This window comes from Cynara cardunculus (genome assembly GCF_001531365.2).
Source record: "Cynara cardunculus var. scolymus isolate 2C chromosome LG 3, CcrdV1, whole genome shotgun sequence".
NCBI lineage: Eukaryota > Viridiplantae > Streptophyta > Magnoliopsida > Asterales > Asteraceae > Cynara > Cynara cardunculus.
This window is the reverse complement of record NC_037530.1, coordinates 4,609,411-4,631,840: the sequence shown is the minus strand read 5'-3', so window position 1 is coordinate 4,631,840 and position 22,430 is coordinate 4,609,411. Positions and strand designations below refer to the sequence as shown.

At 32.3% G+C, this 22,430-nt stretch overlaps 2 protein-coding genes across 2 annotated transcripts; both read left to right on the top strand.

Annotated features, from left to right (window-relative positions):
• Positions 1–1,910: 1,910 nt before the first annotated feature.
• On the top strand, positions 1,911–8,899 carry LOC112508841 (polypyrimidine tract-binding protein homolog 3). Its single transcript, XM_025113638.1, has 15 exons — positions 1,911–2,019; positions 2,222–2,289; positions 4,281–4,352; positions 4,465–4,541; positions 4,700–4,781; positions 6,263–6,386; positions 6,634–6,698; positions 6,768–6,817; positions 6,914–6,955; positions 7,066–7,117; positions 7,208–7,229; positions 7,375–7,388; positions 7,837–7,944; positions 8,031–8,174; positions 8,254–8,899. Exons 2-15 carry the CDS (start codon positions 2,233–2,235, stop codon positions 8,641–8,643), a joined length of 1,299 nt encoding a protein of 432 aa, XP_024969406.1. The 5' UTR covers positions 1,911–2,019; positions 2,222–2,232; the 3' UTR covers positions 8,644–8,899.
• Positions 8,900–19,798: 10,899 nt separating this feature from the next.
• LOC112509772 (ethylene-responsive transcription factor ABR1-like) lies at positions 19,799–21,138 on the top strand. Its single transcript, XM_025114909.1, has one exon. It carries the CDS (start codon positions 19,818–19,820, stop codon positions 20,871–20,873), a length of 1,056 nt encoding a protein of 351 aa, XP_024970677.1. The 5' UTR covers positions 19,799–19,817; the 3' UTR covers positions 20,874–21,138.
• Positions 21,139–22,430: the final 1,292 nt, after the last annotated feature.

The window sequence follows — 22,430 nt, the reverse complement described above, 5'->3', positions numbered from 1 at the left end:
AACAGATTCTCCACAAAAACCATACTTCTCAAAGAAATTTTATATTTATGTCCAACAGTTTATTCATTTTAAAGATTATAATATAAATTATATTATTAAAATATATTCATTACTTTTAATAAAAAAATTATTTTCTTCTTCTTATACATTTAATTATAAGGATTCTTATTAATAGTAATTTTTTTTACAGATTATCATTTTTGGAGAGTTTTCAAATTCAGACAATTTCATCTCCTCTCTTATACTTTTTCTCCACTTTAGAGAAAAATTTAAGAAATTTGTTAAAACAAAAATTTACAAAATCTCTGTTGTAGAGATATCTAACAAGATATTCTCTAATTACTCAAATTATTGTATCAAATCATATAACTGATAAAATAACATTCTTTTTTTGTTTTGAAAAAATAGCAATTTTGTTTTATTTGTTGATTAAAAATAATTATTTTCTTTGTTTAGAATAAATATTTTTATTTTTATTTATGTCAAAGTAAATATCTTAAGAAATAAGTGTTTATTTTTTAATATCATTCGTTTATTACCATCTATAAAAATATCGTTTAATCACAAGGGTGTCTGATTGGTTTGAACTTGACTCCAAAGGTCAAAAGTATCAGGAGTTCTCATGTTCAAATCCAAGGAAGAATAAAAATCTCTTTGTGACTACGGAGGTTCAAATATCGTGGCTTCGGGCTATCTGCAAAGCAAATGGTCGTTCTGAGATTAGTCGGCTCGCATAGCGGGTTGGATATCCAGGTTAATAAAAAAATTTGGTTATTAATTAAAAAAATACATGAATATATGACGTATTTTTATTCTAAGACGAATGGAAATATATATATATATATATATATATATATATATATATATAGGGAATATCAAATGTTAACCATCATTTTTGTATTAACTTTGAAAACCCTCTCAACCAATCAAATTTCATTATTCTTATAGGTTTATGTCTTGTTCATTTTACCCTTACAATGGTATTCTAGTAAATTGAATTCATTTGTAACCCCAAACAATTAATGGGGAGTTAAAACAATCAAATCCCAAAAAATATGCATTCATATTTTTTTTTTACTATTGATCTTCCATGTTCATTCTTGTATGAATTCCTAAATCGCATGAGAAACACGGTAGTAACGATTTTCGGTATTGATCAATTTGAAAACAAATGAATCGTGAACACAATTTGAACACAAATGAACAACCGTGAACACAAATGAACCGTGAACACAATTTGAACAAATTAACAGATGAACACAAATGAACCGTGAACACAATTTGAACAAATTAACAGATGAACACAAATTAACAGATGCTACCTTAATTTTGTGGGACGTCTATGCATGTGAATATATGAGCCAAAAATTGCACATATCGTGTTCATTTGTGTTCATATCGTGTTCACGGTTCATTTGTGTTCAAATTGTGTTCATGGTTGTTCATTTTTGTTCAAATTGTGTTCACGGTTCATTTGTGTTCAAATTGATCAATACCGAAAATTGTTACTACCGTGTTTCTTATGCGATTTAGGAATTCATACAAGAATGAACATGGAAGATCAATAGTAAAAAAAAAGTAATAATATTAATGCATATTTTTTGGGATTTGATTGTTTGTAACTCCCCATTAATTGTTTGGGGGTTACAAATGAATTCAGTTTACTAGAATACATTTGTAAGGGTAAAATGAACAAGACATAAACCTATAAGAATAATGAAATTTAATTGGTTAAGAGGATTTTCAAAGTTAACACAAAAATGATAGTTAATATTTGATCTTTCCTCTCTCTATATATAATATATATATATAAAAGGAAATGAATGGTTTTAAAAGAAAGGAAAAAAGGAAATAAAAAATGGATAGGGGCCCACAGTTAAAGAGATGAAATATAGAAGAAGGTCGTAATTAGGGTGAAGTCGAAGAACTCGTAACCCAACACCGATTCCCTTTCAGACACTCTCTTTGCCGCTTCAAGCTTCGGCTGACTTCATTCCTATCTCCCTTCATCATCTTCAGGTGCGATTTACATCTAGGGTTTTGTGATTCACTTTGTCTTCCCATTCCATACCTTATTTGATTACAGTTTTCCCACCGAATTTAGGGTTTTACTTCCAAATTCTTTTGCTTTTGCTTGATTGCCAATTATCCCCAAATCTTTTCTTGATTTCAAATCGACCTTCTTTATATTTCATGTTCCTGAATCACTTCAATTCTTCAGGGATATTTAAAATGACAGAGCCTTCTAAAGTCATTCACGTTCGGAATGTTGGTCATGAAATTTCTGAGGTTTGATTTCATTCTCACTCACCACATGCTTCTTTATGATGGATAATTCATAAAAAGTTTTCTGTTTCTGGAAGCAATCTTTTCTGTCATTAGGGAATGATGCTAATTTAATTTTGGAAACTGATAATCAATGTAATTGACTCTTGTACATATAGAGTGTATTTGTAATCATATTGATGATTTATACCTCAGAAATGCAAGATTACCATATTTCGCCCAAGTTTCTGATTCCTATATATCTCACTGTATTTTCTTTGTAATCAGGCTTTTCGAAATGAAGGGTTATTATTGTATTAAACTGTCGTCTTAAAACTGTTACGGGAGCTTAGCGGCCGTCTAGCAGTTAAGACCTTTTAATCAGATGCTAAAGTGGTCACCTTTTAATAGGTTCTCTCTTTACTGCTGATGTTGTGTATGGAAAAAGATTAAAAACCCTATGGCCTAGCTCATTAATTATTTTATTTATTAGAAGTTGTCACCATTAAATAACCAATTTCATGCCTTTAGGTGCTTACTTTATCGCCACTTAATCCCACTTTGGTTATATGGATGACTAGTAAACCAATTACAAGGAAACAGAAAAGAATTTGGCGGTGCAGTGCCTAGGCTGGTCGATGAAGCCCACTTGTTTAGTTAGATCACTGATATTACGAAGACTATATGCTCTTATCATGATCTCTGCAAGAAATTTTAGGCAACAGATAACATGATTGAGATGCATCATTAGAATGTAGATGAATATGCAGCTTGGATATTGTACATGTTGACTAAATGAAGACAAAGAGAAAGAGCAGCACATTGTGTATACTATCTTCACTCTCAATAGTTACATACAAGTCTGTAGAACATAGAAAAGCAGGATGTATAGACGTTGGGGCGGGCGGATGTTAAGATGGAATAGACCTGCTAATATGTCCAAATCTTCTTTATTCATAGTTGTAGTCTTGTAGAAGCGGTTTTTGTTGGAACCTTTTTTTGTTAGTATAGCTATGCCAGAAGAATTAATAATATCTTAGGAAAAATTGTTCTAATAATGAGGTAATTTTGTATTTGTTACTGAACACTTATTAACATTGGTTAAGGTTTCTTGTATACTCTCAGCGGATAGAGATGAACTCTATTTTTTTCTTGGGAGGGAATGAACTCTATTTAAGTAATGTGGAAAATACTAATCTTGCAGTACTTATTGACTTTATGACCTATTGTCAGAGTATCAAAGTTAATGCTAAGTTCGATGGGATTTCAATGCTTCTGTAAAACTACAATATATGAATGCTCTTAAGTGGCATTAGAATTGTTAGATTCACTCTTTTCCGACACCGAATTGTGAATTGTCATGGTGGTCCATATGAATTGTCGTGTGCGTTGGTAGTGGAAACATTGACACTGGTAGGTCATAACCTTCAAGAGAGCTGCTGTATAGGTCTTGAAACTTAAGAAGTAATGCAGGTACCATAACCAGTTCACAGCCATGCGTGTGAGATTCTTTATCACGATAATGTATATGAAAGAAGGAAAACAAGCTGCCAGTTACTTTGAGTATTGGTTTTCTTTCTTTAATAAAAATCGTTGGTGCCGACTTTACTTTTGCTGAAAGTAAAACATGTCTGACCACGTTGACTTTAGAGTGATATGCAAAATCTGCAGTGTGTTTATGAGGTGTTCTAACATGGGCAAGAATTCTATTTTCTATGTTATGTTGTGACATTTTGAAATATTGTCTTTAATCTATTTGGTGGTTTTCACATCCCAGTTATTCTGGTTTCGCTTGGTCACACTTTGGATTGGAGTTGCAAGACATATTCTTACATAATTCACTACGTGCATGCAGCACTGGTTGTTATCTAAGACTGTGGAGCTATCTTACCTGCTTAGAATTATATTACATGCAGATATTAGCAAAGTTTAAAATAAGATATTGTCTTATATTATAAATTTGAGAAATCTTGTCAAATGACAAGTAATTGAATATGCGATTTGCTTTTTTCCAGCCTGATCTGCTTCAGCTATTCCAGCCTTTTGGAGTCATCAACAAACTAGTGATGCTTCGTGCTAAAAACCAGGTTTGTGGATTTGTGATATAGAATTGTGCTATACCAGTGAGGTATATGTGTTTGACTACTTAGAACTGATGAAACCATGTGAATGCTTTTGGTTAATTTGCCACATCTGCAGGCTCTGCTTCAAATGCAAGATGTTCCCTCAGCTGTCAATGCAATGCAATTCTATGCCAATGTTCAGCCAAGCATAAGGTGTATTGACTACTAATGTAACAAAAATATATGATGTCATGTATGATCTTCATTAAGATGATTTTAGCTTCATTCATTGTCCACATGCCATGGGAGTGTTTTTATTTATTAAGATTGGCAAGGTGAAACTAAGAATGCAAACTCGATATTACCTCCAGGGGTAGAAATGTTTATGTTCAGTTCTCGTCTCATCAAGAGCTAACTACTATGGAGCAAAATACTCAAGGACGAGGAGACGAGGTTGGTATTTTCAATTTAGCAGCAATCTCTTAAGTTCACTGTTATGGATATTACATTAAGAATGTTCCATTGCATTCACCTTTTCATCCGCGTTTTCTGTCAGCAAACTTTTACAAATTGATATTGCCATATTGGCATATGTGTGAGCATGTTGTAAATGAGATGCATGTTACTAAACAATGAGTAAAAAAGCAAATGGGAAGCAAGGTTCTTCCTTAGCAGTTAGTTAAATTGTTTTAATAATTTCCGTAGAATGCTATGTTCTACTAAGCGCCATTTTCTATCTGTGTGGCTGGTTTTATAAGTATTTGTCCCCTTTTTTGTATTCAATGGATCTGAATGATTAGTCCAAGTCATTCCATATATTTCTTATACCTACGCCGTCATACAAACACCGAGAGTGGCCAACTAGGCTGTGCTCCAAGCGTGATTCCTCATGCTTACTCAACTCCACGGCCTGCAATTGAAAAAGCAGTAAATTAGAACCCGCAATATTACAATACATTAACACTAGCTACAGCATATTGAAAAGTAAACAATTTAACTTCCAGTGCATACTGTCATTACTTCCTTATGGTTCTATTTTAAGTGACCGAATTTGATTGAACATTTCTCCTCTCTATTTGTCTTGCATATGCATATGAACTGAATATATGCATCTCGTATCTGGTGCTTGCTTTTTTGTGCAAATATACTTACACCAGAGGAAGTTTTCATGTCCATCCACCGGTATCCCTTCCCTCAGGACATTTGTCCAGAATTTCTTAAAAATAAACATACTTATACAAACCCTAGCTGTAATATCATGTATAGACTTGCCTGTATTTCTTGAATTCTAATTTTTCTGATGAATGACTGATAACATATCAAGTTGTGTCTTGCTGGGGTTGCTTAGCATGCATATACAGGCAGTAACATAATGCAGGGTGCCTTACAAGTAATAAACGAAGCGCCAAGGGATTGGCCTAGATCTCATATTTTTGTAGTTGACATTTATACAACAATCCGCTGAAGGTTCAGCACAGACAAGTGATATATTCACTACAATGTCCTTTATGCCTGTTCACCATTCTTTTTGAGTTCCTTCTCAGAGCAGATCAAATCTGTTATTATGTATTTGCATCAGATTATTTTGATTTTCTTTTACTGGCTGTAATGCTGTATTTTTTTTATCTTAAATATATGGAAAACAGACTACTAGAATTGTAATTTTCTCAAGGGGTAGAGACCACATCAAGCATAATATGAATCAATTACTGCTAGTACTGAAGCTACCTTTTCCTGTTCAATTTTGTTTGCAATTTCTTTCTGTTCTTATATTTCTTATACATGTTATGCTCTGTTTGTGTGTAGGAGGTTCACATATTTAAAATTCTATTGCTCTTTCTCCTTTTCTCTATCTATTCTTCTCTATTCATTCTATTCTCTTCTCTCTCTTCTGTCTATGCTGGGCTGCTGTTGGACGTACTGTGGATACACAGCCTAATCGTATACTCTTGGTTACGATTCATCACATGCTATACCCTATAACCGTGGAAGTTCTACATCAAGTATTCTCCCCTCATGGATATGTGGAGAAGGTCGTCACATTTCAAAAGTCAGCTGGTCAGCTTCTTCATGTTTCTGTTTCTATCACTTTCCTTTCTTTTTCTACTATAATTCACATCACAGTATCAGCTATTATTTGACTTATTTAAGTAAAGTTGACATCAATCTCAAGTCGTTGATTTGTGTTTTATATTTGGTAACAGAATTTTCTATTAAAGCTGTGTTGAATATATACATATATGGGAGCACTTTGCATGAATTTACTGTTCCGGATGCTTAGATGCCTTTTTTGTGAATTTCATAGGTTTTCAAGCACTTATTCAATTTCAATCGCGTCAAAGTGCTGTTTCTGCCAGAAATGCCCTTCAGGTATTGGTTTATTTGTCCTTTGATTCATTTTATTGTTAAGATGGTTCATCACTTGCAATTCCTTTTCAGGGGCGTAATATATATGATGGTTGCTGTCAACTAGATATTCAGTTCTCAAAGTAGGTTTCAAACTAATAGCAAACTTTTCGCTTCTTTTGCTCTATTTTCTCTTCATTTTCCTAATATGGTACTACAATGATTTATTTTCTTACCAGTCTTGAAGAGTTGCAAGTGAATTACAATAATGAGCGGTCTAGGTGCGTCGATCAAATCTTAAATATCAAACATAATATTCTGTGAATCGCTGCAATAAGTTCCTTTTTTGTACATTTCTTTTACAATTACGCAATCTTTGTTTTCCTAATAGGGATTTCACAAACCCATCGCTGCCTTCAGAACAGAAAGGGAGACCCTCTCAAGTATGTTCTGATCTATGTCTTTGTATCTTTTGTTATCATACAGCATTTGTTTTATATATCTATGTCTCTTATTATTCAATTTTGTGCCAGCCTGGATACGGAGATGCAGGAGGTATGTACACTTTACAATCTCATGGGGCTAGGCAGGTGCTAGACAAGGCAGCCATATTTAGTATTTTTTTCTTTCTTTCAATACTTCTCTGATCCTCCCTTCTGATCTGTAATTTATTTTATTTTTTGCTTGTTTCCCTTTTCAGTTGGATTTCCTCAGGTGGGTTCTCTCTGGCCATCTTATGCTCCTTGCTATAAATACGTATCTGTTCGAAGTTGCAAAGGAATTATTTGTAACCAATTGACCTCTTCCTCGTAATCATACCTGATATTTTATCTCATAGCTGTGGATCTTTATCCTTCCTGTTTATACGGGTAAATGGAGGGTCCCTATATATTAGACTCTAGACATGCACGTATTTCAGATTTAGAATTGATAGGTGCTAGTTGATCATCTCATTAAATAACTTGAAGAAACTCAAACCTGAGCGTCAATGCTCACCATAACTATACACAGGTAAATGTCCCTTTTATGTAAAAGTAACATCATACGCATGTATATGTAAGATACATTAATATTTCATATTATGCTTGCATTTGTGTATATAATGCATACATTGCTATGGGGTAACTAATGCTTTCTTGGGATGTTTTTGTGTGAAATCAAGATGAACAATGCTGCTGCAATTGCGGCTGCATTCGGAGGAGGGTTGCCTCCTGGAATTAGTGGGACGAATGACAGATGCACTCTTCTTGCATCTAATCTAAATCCTGACGTAAGCCAGCTTTTTGTTTGTTTTGTTCTCATGGGCTTTAGGTTGACACTCTAGATTTTGATGCTAATATTTTATCTTAATATCAGAGGATAGATGAGGATAAACTCTTCAACTTGTTCTCTCTGTATGGGAACATTGTCAGAATCAAACTTCTTCGCAATAAACCAGATCATGCCCTAGTTCAGATGGGTGACGGCTTTCAGGCTGAGTTGGCTGTACACTTTTTGAAGGTCTGATTCCTTGTCCTTTTATGGTGGTTATGAAGTTCTTTATTTTGTATGAATAACAACATTTGGGTTTTATATGTAGGGAGCTACCCTATTTGAGAAGCGGTTGGAGGTTAATTTTTCAAAGCATCCAAATATCACAATGGGGGCTGAAACACACGAGTATTTGAACTCGAATCTGAATCGTTTTAACCGCAACGCTGCTAAAAATTACCGCTATTGTTGCTCACCAACCAAGATGATCCACTTGTCGACCCTGCCACAGGACGTGACAGAAGAGGAGATTGTATCGCACCTGGAGGAACATGGCAGCATTGTGAACACAAAACTATTCGAAATGAATGGTAAGAAGCAGGCTCTTGTGTTATTCGAAAGCGAAGAACAGGCAACTGAAGCTCTTGTCTGCAAGCACGCAAGCACACTTGGCGATTCCATGATTCGTATCTCCTTTTCTCAGTTGCAGACAATTTGAGTAAAATCTCATCATGTTGATGGATTTCTTGGATAAATTTGGTGATTTTCATGACAACTGTTTTGTTTGTTTGTTTGTTTTAGTGTGTATTCTTACAACTACAACTCCCTTTGCATTTTAGATGGTAGTGGGGTACCTTTTGTTTTTGGTCCTTTTGGGTTGTATAATTAGTTATTTGTGTTCTTTCAGACTGCTGGCCATATGTATGTTATTTTGCACACAGAAGAATAGAAACTTGAAAGTGGCACTTTCTTGTTTACAAAATTCTGAATAAAATTCATACATATTATCATCTATGTTCTCCATGTATCTGTTTTGGGTTATCTTCTGCTCATTTCTACCACAATTTAACCTTTCAAAATCTCGTAACGAACCACAATTGTAGATTCGAATCCAACTGAATTGCCACACGTAATGTAGAGTACAACAGAAGTTTTCAACGTCGTGTGTGTGTCTATATATATATACATATATAAATATAACGATTATGATATCTGACATCTTTGACCTAACTAGTTCAAAAGATTCATATAAAATATCATTTTATGTGATCTGTTGTCATGTCTAATTTAGGTCGTACTACTAGTTGCCTTTTAGTGTAGATTATGGATGAGGGTAGGGATGTTAAAAGAAGTAAATGAATTTCACGATCTTGATTGGATGTGTATTAGTTTTTCTTATTGGTTATTTTGTTGTCTTTAGGACCAAATTGGAAGGTTTCTGAAGTAAGATGGGCTGATCATGACCATTTGGCCACAGTTTTATGTCAAAAGTTTGTTGGGGGGTAAACGGAGCAATTATTGATATTGTGAGGGTCTCTCAACAAATGGAAAAATATTTTGTTAAGATGTCATAAATAAAGAATGAAAAAATAATTCTAAAATTAGAATTTTTGAATTAAATTAAATCTATTAAGGGTATAATTGTAATAAAAAACGCTATTTAAATAATATAAGAATCTGTTATATCTTTAAATCTACTTATTTATTTCTAATTTTAATTAACTCATATTTTTTTTATCAACTTTAAATAAGGTATGTGATTTATATTTCTTCTCTCATTCTTGCAAAGGAGAAGACAGTTAATTTGCAATTATTTTAAGGTATTATTTCACGTGATTTTTTCTTATCTAAGACTAGTATATTTAATGTATTAATGAATATATATTTGTTTTACAATTAGGCTAAAAATGTTTACATTGTGAAAATATATGTTAACTGATATTCTAAATGTCAGTCTTAAATGAAAAGAATTATATGAAATATCACATGGTACACTAATTCTCAAGGTTATCACATTTTAGGAGTATATACTATATATATATATATATATATATATATATATATATATATATATATGAGCGATCAAATGAAAACACTCCAATTTGTAAAAACCGTAAAAACTACTCTCATCCATCGTAATCTTATGAATTTTTTTCATGAAATTGTTTACTCTTGTGAAATTGTTTCACATAATAATTTTTTTGATTAAGTTGTTTCATATATGGTTATGAAATTGTTTCATATACTACTTAATGAAATTTTAATGTAATTGTTTCATGTATTTCTCAAAAATTAAAATAATGAAGATGGTAATATCCATGATTAACATACTCCACAATAAAAATGATTAATCAATCTCTTATAATTACAAAAAATATGAACAAAATGAAAAATTATGATTGGTAGAATGAGGTTTTTACGGTTTTTACAAATTGAGTGGTTTTTATTTGAACGCTCCTCTCTCTCTCTCTCTCTCTCTCTCTATATATATATATATATATAGACTTGGGATCATTTGAGACCAAGGGTTTTTCGTGAGACCCGTGGAATAAAAACCACCCAATTTGTACAAACTGTGAAAACCACATTCAATCAATCATAATTTTTCATTTTGTTTATTTTTTTTTGTAATTATGAAAGGTTGATTAACCATTTTTATTGTGGAGAGTGTTAATCATGAATATTATCATCTTCATTATTTTAATTTTAGAGAAATACATGAAACAGTTTCATTAAAATTTCATTAAATATTATATGAAACAATTTCATAACCATATATGAAACAAATTCATCAAAAAAAGTATTATATGAAACAATTTCATAACCATATATGAAACAAATTCATCAAAAAAAATATTATATGAAACAATTTCACAAGAGTAAACAATTTCATGAAAAAATTTCATAAAATTAAACAATGAAATCGACGTATGATGGTGGTTTGTACGGTTTGTACAAATGAGAGTGGTTTTCATTTGATCGTTCCTCTCTCTCTCTCTCTCTCTCTCTCTATATATATATATATATAGACTTGGGATCATTTGAGACCAAGGGTTTTTCGTGAGACCCGTGGAATAAAAACCACCCAATTTGTACAAACTGTGAAAACCACATTCAATCAATCATAATTTTTCATTTTGTTTATTTTTTTTTGTAATTATGAAAGGTTGATTAACCATTTTTATTGTGGAGAGTGTTAATCATGAATATTATCATCTTCATTATTTTAATTTTAGAGAAATACATGAAACAGTTTCATTAAAATTTCATTAAATATTATATGAAACAATTTCATAACCATATATGAAACAAATTCATCAAAAAAAATATTATATGAAACAATTTCACAAGATTAACAATTTCATGAAAAAAATTCAYAAKRAWAWCGACGTATGATGGTGGTTTGTACGGTTTGTACAAATGAGAGTGGTTTTCATTTGATCGTTCCTCTCTCTCTCTCTCTCTCTCTCTCTATATATATATATATATATATATATATATAGAGAGAGAGAGAGAGAGAGAGAGGTTGGTTATTATACAACCCTTGACATTTGTGCAACCAATACAACACAATATCAACCGTCCATTTAATTTGATAAATATGTGATTTCATAGAAGTTTTGATTGTTTACTAATATAAAATATTAATCATAATTAATGAACTATATTCATATTCCATAAATATTCAAATCATAATAAATGAATTCCATCATTTCTATAAATATCTCAATTAATTGGGTTACAAGAGTTGTATAAATACACAAGATTGTAAAAGAAATATATCCTATATATATATATATATATATATATATATATATATATACCATTTTAAACATCAACTTCAATAATTGTTTCTTTTTTAGAAATCAAAGTATATATACATACCTGTCTGCCTATTGCGTTTGCATACGTTGAAAATGCAAATATTTTGAATTGAATGGAAAATCATTTGAAAAAAAAAAGAAATAGTAAAGGAAAGTGGAATTAAAGGACCACAAGACTTCACATATACTTCTGACTTCACAATAATCGTTACTTTTTAACTATGTCAACCATGCTGCATTCTAACTTATATTTTTAAAAGTTCACATTTAATTATTTATTAAATATTTAAAATACACATTAAATAATAAAATAAACATAACTTAATAAGTAAATGCATAATTTCAAATTATTGAGTTTTGAAACGAATTATAAAATATTAAAAAATTTATTATAAATACTCTCTTTATAATCAAGGATAAAATTCTTCTTTAATTAATTAAAACGTATAATAATTACATATCTTTAAAATTATACCATTTTTATTATATATATTTTGTTTAGGAGAAAAAGAATAATAAACAACGGTCTTTTTAAAATCATAAGAAAACATCTGAATGTGGGGTCCGTCAAAGTTTTATTTGATTTCCTTCAACACTGTGATTTATTTTTCTAGCTCTTAAGATTAAACTAAGTCGTGTTTTGTTTAGCTAAGGTTACACTATTTTTATTTTATTTTAAACAGGTGTTTAATTTATGACATATTAAATATTATAGAAATCGGGATTATACATATTTGAACTATTATAACTTTTTTTGGTAACCATTAATGTCTGGGTTATATAGCTTGTTCATATCTTGACTATTTTTGTGGACCCTAAAGAACAATTAAGGGGCCGTTTATCAAACACTTACTCGGTAAGTGCTTACCGGTAAAATTTAACACTATTATGTACTTATCAAGAAATATTTAGTCTACCAAAACGACATCGTATGCAACAATTTACCAGGTAAGCGCTTACCATGGTAAGAGTCGTCGCCCTCACTTACCAAGTGCTTACCCGGGTAAGCGCTTACCAAGTAACATTACATCACCGTATGAATATGGTAAAGACCAATAATCTTACCCGATAAGAGTGAGACAAGGACCAAGAGTCTTACCCGGTAAGTGTGGGCGACGACTCTTACCGATAAGAGTGAGACAAGGACCAAGAATCTTACCCGATAACATAATTCTAGTAGAACTGGATTTATACGAGGGGTTACTACAACTACCAAAGACTATTATCTTCAAAATGTTCCATCACTTCCAAAATTGCTAATCCCTATCATAAAATTAATAAATAGAAACCTAAAGGGTGTAAGAAAACACAGGTGTTACATAAAGTCAATGGAGGTTCACCTATGATGACTCTGAGTGATTGATCATCTGGTATTAGCCGATACATGTAAGCTGTTCAGAAACACGCGATTATAAAAAAAATATATGATTTAATAACACAAAATCATAAAAACCATCATCCATTTTAACTTGTAAAGAACAAAGACTTTACTAGTTCAATACATATCTAGTTTCACATTTGGGAGATTGTAACATCCAACTTTTTTAAAAGTCCATTTAAGTTGCTAAGCATGATTAATTAAGTTAGTGTAATATTTTAGGGATTAGTACTTACTTAAGTTAGATTGGAATATGGACTTCTAAATCGAGTTAGAGGCTGGAATTTTATATTTAAGCTTCTTATATATCAATTAGGAGATCTGGAAAGTTTCGTGCGAAACGGAGTTGAAACGACCAAGTTATGCATGAGAGACTAAATCTGTCAACTATGGCAAACTAGGTAGACTGTTGACCAAAACAGGTCAAAACCGTACCTAGCTCTCTAAATCAGTCATATTTTCTCACCTCTAGAACTCTCACACACTCAAGGTGCGATTTACACACACTTAAGATTAATCTTTCAATCCTTGATGATCAATGTTAGATTCTTGAGGATTATGTGTTAATCATCAAATGTATACTTCTAATTACAAGTTTATTTCAAGTAGAAGTGTTAATTTAGAGGCTAGGTTCTGCATTTGAAAGATTATAAAAGATAATGTTGATTAATGTGTGAATTTGAAGCTAAATTGGGTAAAATCTGCAACATGCAGTGAGTTATAAAGCTGGATTTTGACAGCTTTGATGCTGCAGTGTTAAAAATTCATAACAAATCACAGAAAAATCTTAAAATTGTGAGATCAGTTTCATTAGAAAGCTTTAAGAGACTACTTTATTTAGTATTTCAGGTCAATGGATAAATCTGAGTCTAAGTGTGGTAAAACAGGGGTTGAATAGAGGGCTGTACAAGAAAGTGTAAATAGGATAATCAAGATCTAAAGTGTATAACTTGAGGTTGGGATATAGTTGGTTATTGATACTTGAAATGTTTACTCCAGGGGCTGTTTTAAGGCTATTTAGAGCTTCTGAAGGTTTAATGCTATGGTTGGTTGGAATTGGATGTTACCGCGTTTGGTTGTTTATAATAAAACACTGTGAGTTTATACCGAACTTATACTTATATATAGTATATGTATATGAATTCTTACTGAAAAATTTGCTGATTTTGCATGTGTTATTTTGTAAGGTGAATTTTCCGTAACTTTGTTTTGGTATTTCTTAATCCTTTTACGTTGTGGTTGAGTCCGGATCCGAGACTGTTTATTTGGCCTTTTGATAAACCATGATCTACGGGTATTACTTCGTGTGGTATGCCGTAGCATGGTGTATGTCCACGTATCCCAAGGAGAGGGAGGTTGGGTGTGGCATACCGATTGTTGTATTCACGTATCCCGATTGGTAGGGAGCCGTGTGTGAATACTTTGCACGGGCCCTATAGACGAAGAGAGGTGTGGTGCACATGTATACTCTATTTTGGTAGTGATGCCTTTGGTATTTGAAATGTTTTTGATGCTGTAATTGATCTTAATTATYCTAAAAGTCTTATTAAGCACTGTATGTTAAGGATGAAAGATCCAAAGTTTTCTGYTGTGATTAAATGGCCAAGTATGGAAGTCCTTCGGGACCAGAGGCCCTCTGGACGACCAGAGCCTCTGGTTGTATAGACCAGAGCTCTGGACTCCAAGTCCTTCGGGACCAGAGGCCCTCTGGACGACCAGAGCCTCTGGTTGTATAGACCAGAGCTCTGGACTCCAAGTCCTTCGGGACCAGAGGCCCTCTGGACGACCAAAGCCTCTGGTTGTACTGCACTCTGGGCAAAATTCTGGCAGATTTTTGAGTTAACAGTCTAATTCACAAATAAGCGATTCTTTCTGTTTTGTTTCGTCTAATATTTGTATTTTTTTTATAAAATATATAATTATAAGCTTTGGTATAATCTCACTAAGCCTTGTTGCTTATTTTTTTAGAATAAATTTTCTTTTCAGGAAGGTCGGTAACTGTCCAAGGGAAAGATAAAACAGTTTAGATCTGCTTGTAGGATTCCACATCCTGTATATCTTTTTGGTACTTGTTGTGCATATATCGTTTTGAGTTGTATCTATGTATATAATACTTTTGGGTAGATATATTTGTATTTTTGGACCCGACTTATAGTACCGAAAATCGTCGGTTACAAGCTTCGTTGTTTTATTTTTGGTGGAAATCTATAACATATATCCGTATTTGCTTGGAGATTGTTTTATGAAAAATCTTTTGGATAAATAGTTTCTTTTTATTAAGAATTAGCGTAACCGATGTTACAGAGATACTGTATTTTATTGAAATGAAAAATATGAATCCAAAAGACGACAACCAAACATGTAATACATATAATATATATCCAAAATCCGTACCATTATAGTACCAAATTTACATCGTCATTCCCATCAGTCAGATAAAATTATTATTTGTTTTATATAAATTCTTTTTAAAAAAACAAGTTATAATTATAAAATATTTTAATAATATAATACCTGATTAAATCTATAAAATAAAGGATTTAAGGTAAATATAAATTATTTTTAATTTTATTTGTGTATTTTAAAAAGGTTATTTTTAAAGGAATAATTTGGAGGGCCTCGTGCGTTATGTTACTATAAATAACGGTATTAATTAATAAGATTGTGAGAGGTGGGTTGAGTTGCCGTGGTTTGACCGTACGGATATGGACGAGGAATGGATAATACTTGCCACGTGGATATCCTTTGTCAAAATGGTTACGTTTTTCCTTTTAATTTAGAATAATAACAACTTAATATAAAAAAAATAAAAAAATAAAAATAAAAATAAAAAGTATTATATTTTGTGTTAATTTCCTCGTTTTATTTTTATTAAAAAAAACAATTATTTATTCGTACTTGGTAGCCGCTAACGACCACGTGGTGTAGTTTTAATGCTTAAGTAGTTGTTGTGTTTTTGAAGTATTCGTATCGTACTTTTCTTCTCTCATTTTGGCGATGCAAGGTCTATTACGTGACGCTGACATCAAACTATAACTCTTACAAAATCAAATCAAACTTTTAGAGGTCCAAAATGCTTTCATTGTCTACAAACAACCCAAATTAAAGTATTTTATATATATATATATATATATATATATATATATATATATATATAATGGAACGAGAACTATAAGAATCACTTTCAGTCATAATTAGATTTATATATAACTAGAAGAATATTTACATAATGCAACAAGATATATCTTGATTTTAATATTTTATTTTATTTTTTATCTCAGTCAATGTTATAATATGATCTTATGTGATTTTGAAAAAAAACGATGATTTTTTATTTTTTAATAAAATATAAATTTGAAGATATCATAAAAATTTGACAAAAATATATCGATATTTGTATCAAATTAACTATTTAAAATTCCTCATTTTTTGTGTAATTTTCAATTAAAATTTTTTATTATAATTTAATTTAGGTTCAATAACGAAGTAATTTATATTTGGTTTAATAATATAATTTTCTTATAAATATAATAATTTAACTATTTTGTTAGAAGTAGATGGTTATCTTAATTATATTTTAGATTTTTTATATTTTAAAAGGAGATGTTTATACTCTATTTGATTATGTTTATGCGCAGTTAGTTAAAAGAATTCAAAAATGAAGCTTTAATAAGTTGTACTTACGCAAAATCACTTGTAATATTGAATTTTAAGTAATATGCATCAATAAGCAGAACTTCATGCATAAAAAACGGTTTTTGAGAGTTTTTGTCAAATGCTTTATAATATAGTATACATAATTATAATAAAATTATAAATTTCTATTTCAATGGAATTTGACGAACTTTGACTTCATATGCTATTTCATCTCATTAAATCAGACCCAAGATAATTTTTATGTCTTTTTCACCTCAAATATGATTTTCATCTGTATGTTGTTTCACCTCATGAAATCGAACACAATATTCATCTATAATATATTTCACTCCATGAAATCAAATACAATTCCTATCCATATGTTATTTCATCTCATGAAAACAAACACAATTTTCGTCTATATGTTATTTCACCTGATGAAATCAAACACAATTTTGGAAAACAAAAAACCTCAAATCTGTTAACAGACTTCTACTCTTGAAGGGGGGTGTGGCTGGTTCCTTAGATGGTGGCTTCAACACTATTGCAAAGAACGATTCGAGCAATAGATGAGATGCCCTCCGGAATATGAGCAAAAATTCGATTTTAGGTTCAAGAAAACCCAAAATTCATAAAATCGGTTATAGAATCAGAAAAACAAGATTAGAAGGATGAAAGGAACCCCAAATTGAATCCAAATACTAAACTAAAATCAGATTTACCTTACCGAATGAAACCTAGACCAAAAAATTGATTTGCAGGTGTATTCACCTTCCAGCGTTGCCAAGTAGAACCCACTTGAAGGCAATCGAAGGTTGCGGTTATGAGATGGAGGACGACAGCGGAGAATTAAGTTCAGAGGCAGTGGAAGACGACAGATCCATAAGCGAGGAGCTTTGTGGGAGTGGATGGATGTTGGGGATATGCAACGCTAGACCGGGACCAGGACCGGGACCGGTTATGGCCGGTTTTGAAAAAGTTTGGGACCGATTAGGACCGGCCCGAGAACGGTTTTTAGCCATCACTAGCTGGGATCATGGAGTCGGCGGGTGGGCCGATGAGGCCCATTTGCTTAACTTTTAATTGGATTTAAATTCCTAAGTATGCCCTTTGAGTTTCAAACTTAGTCCATAACAAACTATAAATTTCTAAATTATTGTGAAATTGTTAACGTCTTTTATGTCCATAGATTAAAATCAATAAATTTATTGGTATTTCATATAATTATTTGAGAACTTATTAAATTGTAATAACCTTGAGAACTACTGCATCATTGGTATTTCATATGATTCTTTTTTTTCATTTAAGCTTCTAATTTAGAATATTGATTAACATATATTCGTTTCTTAGTGTGAACTTTTTTAGTCTATTTATGAAAGAAAAGTTACACATAAAAAAGTTTCACACTGTGAACCGAAAACATATTAAACAAACACATTGTAAAACAACTATATGTTCATCAATACATTAAATGTTAGCCTTAAATGGAAAAATTTATGAAACAGTAACTTAATGTAAAAGTTCTCATGATTATCACAATATGCAAGGTTCTCAAATGATTAATCTTATATAAGGCTAAACAAATAAGAACTACAAAAGGATTATAAACAAATGAGAACTAATCAAAAAAAATATTTTTTATGTTAATCTTTTTACGATCAAAGGCTAATATTTAAGGTATTGTTTTACAGTGTGATAATATCACATATATATATATATATATATATATATGTGTGTGTGTGTGTGTGTGTGCGCGCTTTAACTTGTATTATTCATTTCACTATGTGAGTTCAAAAAAAAGTTTCACATGTATTTGTTTCATCATGTGAAATATTTTACCGTGCACTTTTCCTTTTACTACGTGGACTCAAAAAAGTTTCACATGTATTTTTTTTCCACAATGTGAAGACAAACATATGTGCATAATATATTAAATCATAATTTTTGATGAAAAATTATGTACAAAGTTATTTTTATATCAGTTCTCACGAATTTGTAATTTTTCACGGTTCTTTTGGATTACCATCACACACACACACACACACACACATATATATATGACAAGTTCAGTTGTGAACCTAACTTTTGTTATATCGTAGACATATTCATGAGATATTTATCATGAATTGTGTAAAAAAAATTCATGTTCATTATTAATGATGAATGGCAACAAATGGACACACGTGTTTTAATTTGATCTCGTTTGCTCTTTGGCTCACAACAACCGGAAGTTGTGCTAGCAATTGTACTATTCTCTTTTTCTATTTGTATGTATGTCTATATATACATATAGAGAGGTTAGATTCACGTGAGAACAAACTGTCTTTGTGAGATCCATAAAACTACAAAATAACACTAAAACTTTACTGTAAAACATTGTGAAATGACAAAAATCTTCAAACCTTCACAACAAAAACAATATGAAAGTTTACCTTTATAATGTGTTATAAATATTAATGTTACTTTTAAGTAGTCTCATGGATCTCATATATAAAATGACTAAAGCAACAACCGTATAAAATTTGAGGTTCAAAGAATCTATACATAATAGATATGTATCAATCAATGTGGGCTTTTTTCGATCCATAGATTTTAGATGGTGTATATATCAATGCATATATATATATATATATATATATATATGTGTGTGTGTGTTTTGTGCATTATGATATATGATTCTACATGTACAAATGTATGTGGATGTATGTTAGAAGCCTTGGGAGTAAAGTAACCATGACACATATAAGGATTGATGATGTCGGCAAAGATAAAATAGTAGGTGGATTATAACATCCCACGACACCACCTCAATTCATTCAAACATAAACCGACAGATTTGCATCATTTCTTATACCAAGTCAAATCTTGCACGTACGTACATACATACCGTGTGAACATATTTAATCTACATTCAATCCTATTTTCATTAATTACTATTTATATCAGATATTGCACATATACATATATCACATATATATATATATATACACACACACACACCGTCCGTCCTGTAGCAATGGCGGCTCAACTCCTGGTTATAAAACCCTCTGCTTGATGTTAACACCAAAAAGGTTTCTTTCAATTCAATCCTCAATCGAACTTCATTCTTTTTGTCCTAATTATACCCACCCACCCTGGATTTTTCTCTGTTATTTCATGTGGCTTATAAAGGTGGCGAACCCAACAGATTCCGGTGATTTTGTCAGCTTCCGTTCTAGTAAGAAGCACCGTGAAGATGGAGGAGCACCGCCATCACCGGAAATTAGCTTCTCAAAGGATCACTATAGCTTTTCCGATGAGATGTCTGTTATGGTCACGGCTTTAACTCATGTCATTTCTGGACACACATCTTCTGCCATCTCATCTCCATCCTTTCCTGCTGATCGTTCACCTTCTTCTGCTTATTCTTCTTCCAGCTCCGGTTCCTTTAAGAGACTTCGTGATCAAGATGAGACTACTTTCGTAGTCAAAGAAGAAAAAGAAGAAGAAGCTCCATCCTCCACCACCACCGCCGCCGATGCAAACCCATACAACAATGGTGGAGAGATGAGGCGGAGATATAGAGGGGTACGACAACGACCATGGGGAAAATGGGCAGCTGAGATAAGGGATCCACACAAAGCAGCAAGAGTTTGGTTAGGTACCTTCGAAACAGCCGAGGCCGCCGCCAGAGCTTACGATGAAGCTGCTCTTAGATTCCGTGGAAACAGAGCAAAACTCAATTTCCCTGAAAACGTCGTAATGTTGCCACCTCATCCCATCACCATTAATCCCAATTCTCCGACGACCCAATCGATCACCGGTCATCAACCATCACCACCTCTGCAACCACGGCACTTCCAGATACCTGCCGTCGTAACCGATTACCGGCGATACTCTCAACTTTCTCGGAATTCCCTTGTTCAGCAGCAGCAAACAGAAATGTCTAATCCATCATCTTTAGAATCCCAATCATTCGTCTCTAATTCAAATTCATCGTCGACTCTTCGTCCCCAGTTGTATCCAAATCAGGCATTGCATTATCACTTTGGTTACACTAATGAAGAGAGGAGCACAGATTTTGAGGCAGCTCCACCGTCGTCATGGCCGGGTTCTAGAGATCATTCATAGTTCCAATCTCAATAAGTTCTGAACAACTCCAATTGTTTCTTTTTCTGCATAATAATGGCGTACACGATATATCTGAAGCGAAGATGATGATAGAAAGAAAGTAGTGGAAAGCATGTGATGCGGACGTCCGCCTTCAACCTTCATTTGCTTTGAGATAGAAATTGGCGTTTTCTTGTTTTTGTTTTACGTGACACATTATTTGATTGTGTACATTTATGTTTCTTTGTTTCTGTTAACCAAACCAATTACAATAAGGAATACAAGTAAAGAGAAAATTGATTTTCTTTTACTAAATCAACTTCAATTTGATGATATTTGAAAGAGGAATACTACAAAAGTAGCAGGGTTTTTTCGGTAGTAAAAGTATATTCGTGCAATGGAATGAAAAACCCTGCTACTTTAACGGATCTTCGATGGATTTCCACTCGAAATCTATCGTATTTTTTTAATTTTCTAATATTCTTGAATAAATTAAATTAAAAACCAGATAATCATATATATTTTATTTATATATAGTAAAAGTATATTCGTGTAATGGAATGAAATAAATTTCTATTTCATCTCTTTCAATTTTTATTTTGTGAATCTATGTGGTTTCGAAACGGACTTGTATTAATTATCAGTTTTATAAAATATTTTTGCCACATTAGTAAGACTCCCGTTACCTTATGTTTGAATGCGATATTTATCTATAGGTTATGAGTTAATTCTACAAAATTCAAGCATATTAATAAGCTGTAGGTATATAATCTTGGGGTTGTTATCCATATCCATGCTCGCTTATATGTTGATATGCCATCTTATTTCTTACCTCCTGCTTCTCTACCTGTCGCACCATAATAATAAGTTGTAAATTTATATAATATATTAAAATTACATATCAATATTCTCACATCTAATATACTTAGGGGTTGTTTACTAGCTACTGACCAGACTGACTCGGTCATTAAATATGACTAAGTCAGCAGTTAGCGTGTTTACCAAATCATGGATTTGACCGAGATCTTGCTGAGATGCTGACCTTAGATCTTACCGAGACAGCACCAAAATAATGCTTAACCGGGTCAGATTTTGTTTTTCCAATGAATCCCCCCCTCTCTTGCGACTATGTTGTCACCCCTAGCCATCCTCCCTCCTCCTCCTCCCTTCTGTCGCCACTCTCTACCCTTTTCAATTTTCATGCGACCATGTTGTTTGCAATCACAGCCTTCCTCTTTTTTTCTTGAAACCCACCGGTTCTTCCGCCGTTGATGGAGGTGGCTCCCACCGTTGATGGTATTTGATGGAATGGAATTTAACATTTTCATAATTTCAAAAATACCCTTAATCCCAAATACACCCTAATCTCTTCAAGCATCTGACACCCTTTCTCATCTTCTCGATTTCTATCCGGATGCTCGATAGACTCTCACGTCTTATCCGTTGCGACACCAAAACAGATTCGTCTTCACAACATATTTGATTTCTTTATTCCCTATTCGATCTCTACTCAAGAACTAGTTGTTTGGTAACTCAGATTTCACCACTGTTTTGGCATTTGTTTTATAAAAAATTGGT